The 3,891-nt window shown below is 36.3% G+C and overlaps 1 protein-coding gene across 1 annotated transcript; it reads right to left on the bottom strand.

Annotated features, from left to right (window-relative positions):
* Nucleotides 1-460: 460 nt before the first annotated feature.
* LOC133798163 (uncharacterized) lies at nucleotides 461-3,226 on the bottom strand. Its single transcript, XM_062236376.1, has 5 exons — nucleotides 2,815-3,226; nucleotides 2,413-2,649; nucleotides 1,980-2,063; nucleotides 1,640-1,769; nucleotides 461-1,315 (listed from the first exon to the last, which is right to left on the bottom strand). The coding sequence occupies exons 1-5, from the start codon at nucleotides 3,093-3,095 to the stop codon at nucleotides 1,046-1,048; spliced, it is 1,002 nt and encodes a 333-aa protein (XP_062092360.1). The 5' UTR covers nucleotides 3,096-3,226; the 3' UTR covers nucleotides 461-1,045.
* Nucleotides 3,227-3,891: the final 665 nt, after the last annotated feature.

Here is a 3,891-nt window from a genome sequence, read left to right as displayed (position 1 = left end):
AATCCCAAAGCCAAAGAGTTGGCTCTGTCCTTAATTTCATCACCACAAATCTCATATAAAAATATAATATAATAAAAAATCTACTAAGAGAACCAAAATCTTATAAAAAAAGACAGAAACTAAATAATCAATAAGAAAAATCAAAATCAGTTTAAATTAGCAATGAGGACCGTTTAAATCTCTACTATACAACTAAGAAACGAGCAACCCATGATGGAGACTAAGGAAAAGAGCTATACGTGCTGAACAAATAATGTTTTTAACGCCTATCAGTCGGAAACAAAAGCCAGAACTAGGTGCAAGATAATTAAACCACCTTGAGAAAAAATAAAACAATGATTTCTTTCTAATGAACAACCCAAATTTACAGCATCAAAAGGAAATCACACTAGAAAAGCCAAGACAGAATAAAAGAATTTCTCACAAGACTACCATGATCCAAGACTCGTAGAAGAACTACTTTTGAAACCAATGATTCTAAAATCAACTTCAAAAATTAAAACCTGAAACGCCCAATGGCATATAAGAAATTTGAAAACCACTACCACAATGGTCTCAGTCATATCATTCTTTCTGGTGCAAGGTGATCTGATGGACCTGTTCATTAAAATTTACACATTTGGAAAAATAGAAAGCTGGGGTACTGATGGAGAGGAGATACATTCCCTCTGTGCTGGTTAGTGAAGAGGCGAAGAGGAACAAAAATGTGTGCTTTGGGGTTCGACTATAATAACAAGATGACTGCAACTAAAATGAGTGTTGCCTATAATCAGACACGAGAAACCAAATAGCATATACTTGTGGAGAAGGAACGGAGAGTAACACTCTAATAACAAAATGACCGAAAATCACTGTAGCCGCCAACTACACAGGAAATATTTTATCTGGCAAACTAAAATTACTATGCGCTTTCCATGCTATACATCTGCTTTAGCTGCAGATTCAAAACTAGTTTGCATGTAATACAGTTTCATGCCACTCCAAAACCTGAGGCAGTTTACAACTTGTTTTCGTCAAAATCCTCCTCATCCATGACCTCCTTCTCCTACATACCATCATTTATAAAAACATGCTTGGCATCCCTTTGACCTTCATCATTCGCATCAACATGCTCATTGTCCAAAAGCTGAACTTTCTCAACTTCCTCATTTGGATCATCACGTGATGAATTCTCAGGTTGAGATGTCAATGATTCATCAGGGCTATCACGTCTTTCATGAGATTTATCCTTTTGACTCGAGTTTTCTGTTTTTGTTTGAGAACGGAAGGTTTGAATGAGATAATGTGCCACAGATTTGTAACCCAGCCTGAAAACCTGTAAATTAACAAAATTCAACCACGAGTTTTTCAGTATTTCTCAAGCTACTTCAACATCACTGCTCTATCCATTCAGCTTCAAAACTAGATTTCCCAAAGTCATGGCATGAAGAGTATGCAATTGAAATTTTCCCTCAGCCGAGGGAAATGTTTGTAACTCATCTAAATTACATGCGTATATACATATGTGTGTGTACTGAAGCATGAAGTTGAGGACACGGGGTAACAATTATATTTTTTCTTTCTTCCTTTGAATGATGAACAGGGAATAGGAGACTACAAGATATGAACATGTTATATGAATAGTTGGCATGGCATGAACCTTTCTAGTGAGTTGACCAGTTGGCATCCACCCTTTTGCCTTGCGGCATAAACTACAGTTGCATATATCCCGACACACAGGGCAAATCCAGTTAGGTTTCTCTTTGGTTTCAATGACGTTTTCTCCATATCTGTTGAAAACAGAAATTCTGAATTCAGGCCACTATCAACATTTATTGAGACAGATATGAAGTTCATTACTCCAGTAGTCCAGTTTACACGATAATATGTGTATTAGTGTATACATGTACATCCTAAAATGCTAAAATAGATTATAAGAAAGCCAATTGGAAAAAAATAAATCAATCGATACATAACTTATTAGAAGTAGAACAATTTACCTACTGTATAAGCAGTCTCCACAAAACTGTCCCTGGACCAAGTTGCATTTGCTGCAATGGGTATGATGACCAAGAGTTTTCTGCCTAAAAGGAGAAGCAGGTTATGCATCCATGTAATTTACAAAAAGGCAAAATTCAAGTTACTGGTAGAAAAGAAACATAATTCATTATCCCTTTTGTTAAATAAATTGTACATACATAAGTTACTTGCATTGTAATAAATTCAACTACTTCAGAAACAATTGAAAACAAACACTACCATCTCAGTACTTATCTCCCAATCATCTCAAAGTCAAAATCAACTATAAAGAAGGAACACATATGAAGAGCATTACAGAAAAGTTATCCGATATGAAGAACATGACAAAGGAATCCTCCGTAAGACAGTTTAACGGACAAGAACACAGAAACAACACCAAAATAAGTCCATCACCTGCATTGATGGCAAGTTTCTCCATTAACTTCATCGTATACGCGTTTTCCATCTTCTCCATATCCATCAACAAGAAGAGTCCAAGTCTTCTTGCAATCCCCCAAACTCTTCTCGTGCTCTTCTGTGTAAATCTCTGGGTTCAAACCTTCTCTTACGCAAATCTTCTCACTCTTCGAAGAGCCTTTCGTTCTTTCAGGACGAAGCTCCACATAACTAACCGGATCCAAAGTTTTCAACCTACAAACACATACATTCCCAATACAATCATTAGATAGAGCATAACCCTTTTCACAAAGTACCAAAGTATGTGTCAGTAATGAAAATTTTTCATTTTTCCTACAAATACTTTTTCCCATTTATTTTCCTGAAAAAAAAAAAGAAAGAAAAGAAAAAAAGAGTGACCTGGATGAACGCCTGGGCGACCCAGGCAAAGGGGGAAGAGTTTGTGTTTTCTTCGGCTCAGATGGGTGTCTGGAAAAACGCTTTCTTGGGGCGATTTCAGACTTAAGCTTCTGAGAAAGATCAAAAATGCCAAACTTCTTCATTCTCTCCTTGTTCTCTTTGATTCTGAGGTCCCTGGACTGCTCATACCCGGAAGCATCAGAAGATCCGGAGAGTTGGGAGGCTTGGATCATAATCTGATTTCCATCGGTCTCTCGCACTCTCTTTTTCCGGCTCACCATGACGTCTCCTTAACTCTTAGAGTGAGAATGGGCTGAGTGAGACAATGGGTGAAGAAGTGGCAAGAAAAGTAAGAAGGCGCTACTTTTTGTCCTAATATATTTTAAGGATTCGCGCCATTTATTTCCTTGAAGAAATAAAGAGTAAATGGAACCTGATTATTTTATAACAATATATATGTCTATTAAATAATAGAGTTTACTCGTGTTGAATTTTTTTTTTTTTTTTTTTTTTTTGTCGGGAATAGAGTTTATTACTATTCAGAATGTAACGGAAAAATAGTAGAAATTGGAGGGGGATTTCCTCTAACCAGCAAAGCTCATCGTCTAGCATAAGGGCATGCTTCGTCAGTCCATGGACCAGATTATTAAACTTACGGCTAATATGTGACAGAGATGCTTCCGAAAAAGTAGGCAATAAAGTTTTAATATTTGAAAAAATAATCCCCGGTTCATTTTGATAAACTATGTTATTATTTAAAGCCAAAACAAGAGAAAGAGAGTTATAAAATATAACATTCAGCTGAAGTCCTAGCCTTCGAGCCCAATTGAGTGCGACCAACAGTGCTATAGCTTCTGCTTGAAAGGCTGACAACACTCCTGCAATATAATTCATAATAGAGTTTAGGCAAGAACAAAACAAAGGTATTTCATAGGAATTGAAAAACTATAAACAAAACCTCCCTCTAAAGCAATAAAATAACCTTAACCAAAGGGATGAATCCCTTTGGTTAAGTTTCCAAATGTCGATATAACCATTTACCTTTTTTGTTCACTTATAGGAATGCCTATTATCAAT

Source organism: Humulus lupulus, chromosome 1 (genome assembly GCF_963169125.1).
Source record: "Humulus lupulus chromosome 1, drHumLupu1.1, whole genome shotgun sequence".
NCBI classification, from domain to species: Eukaryota; Viridiplantae; Streptophyta; class Magnoliopsida; order Rosales; family Cannabaceae; genus Humulus; species Humulus lupulus.
The sequence above is the reverse complement of the archived record's forward strand: the minus strand, read 5'-3'. Positions and strand labels throughout refer to the sequence as shown.

Coding starts and splice junctions, on each gene's coding strand:
- LOC133798163 (XM_062236376.1), bottom strand. CDS start 3,095: ATGGTGAGCCGGAAAAAGAGAGTGCGAGAGACCGATGGAAATCAGATT. Junction 2,650..2,814: donor TCGCCCAGGCGTTCATCCAG/GTCACTCTTTTT, acceptor ATGTGTTTGTAG/GTTGAAAACTTTGGATCCGG. Junction 1,316..1,639: donor CTGGTCAACTCACTAGAAAG/GTTCATGCCATG, acceptor GTTAATTTACAG/GTTTTCAGGCTGGGTTACAA.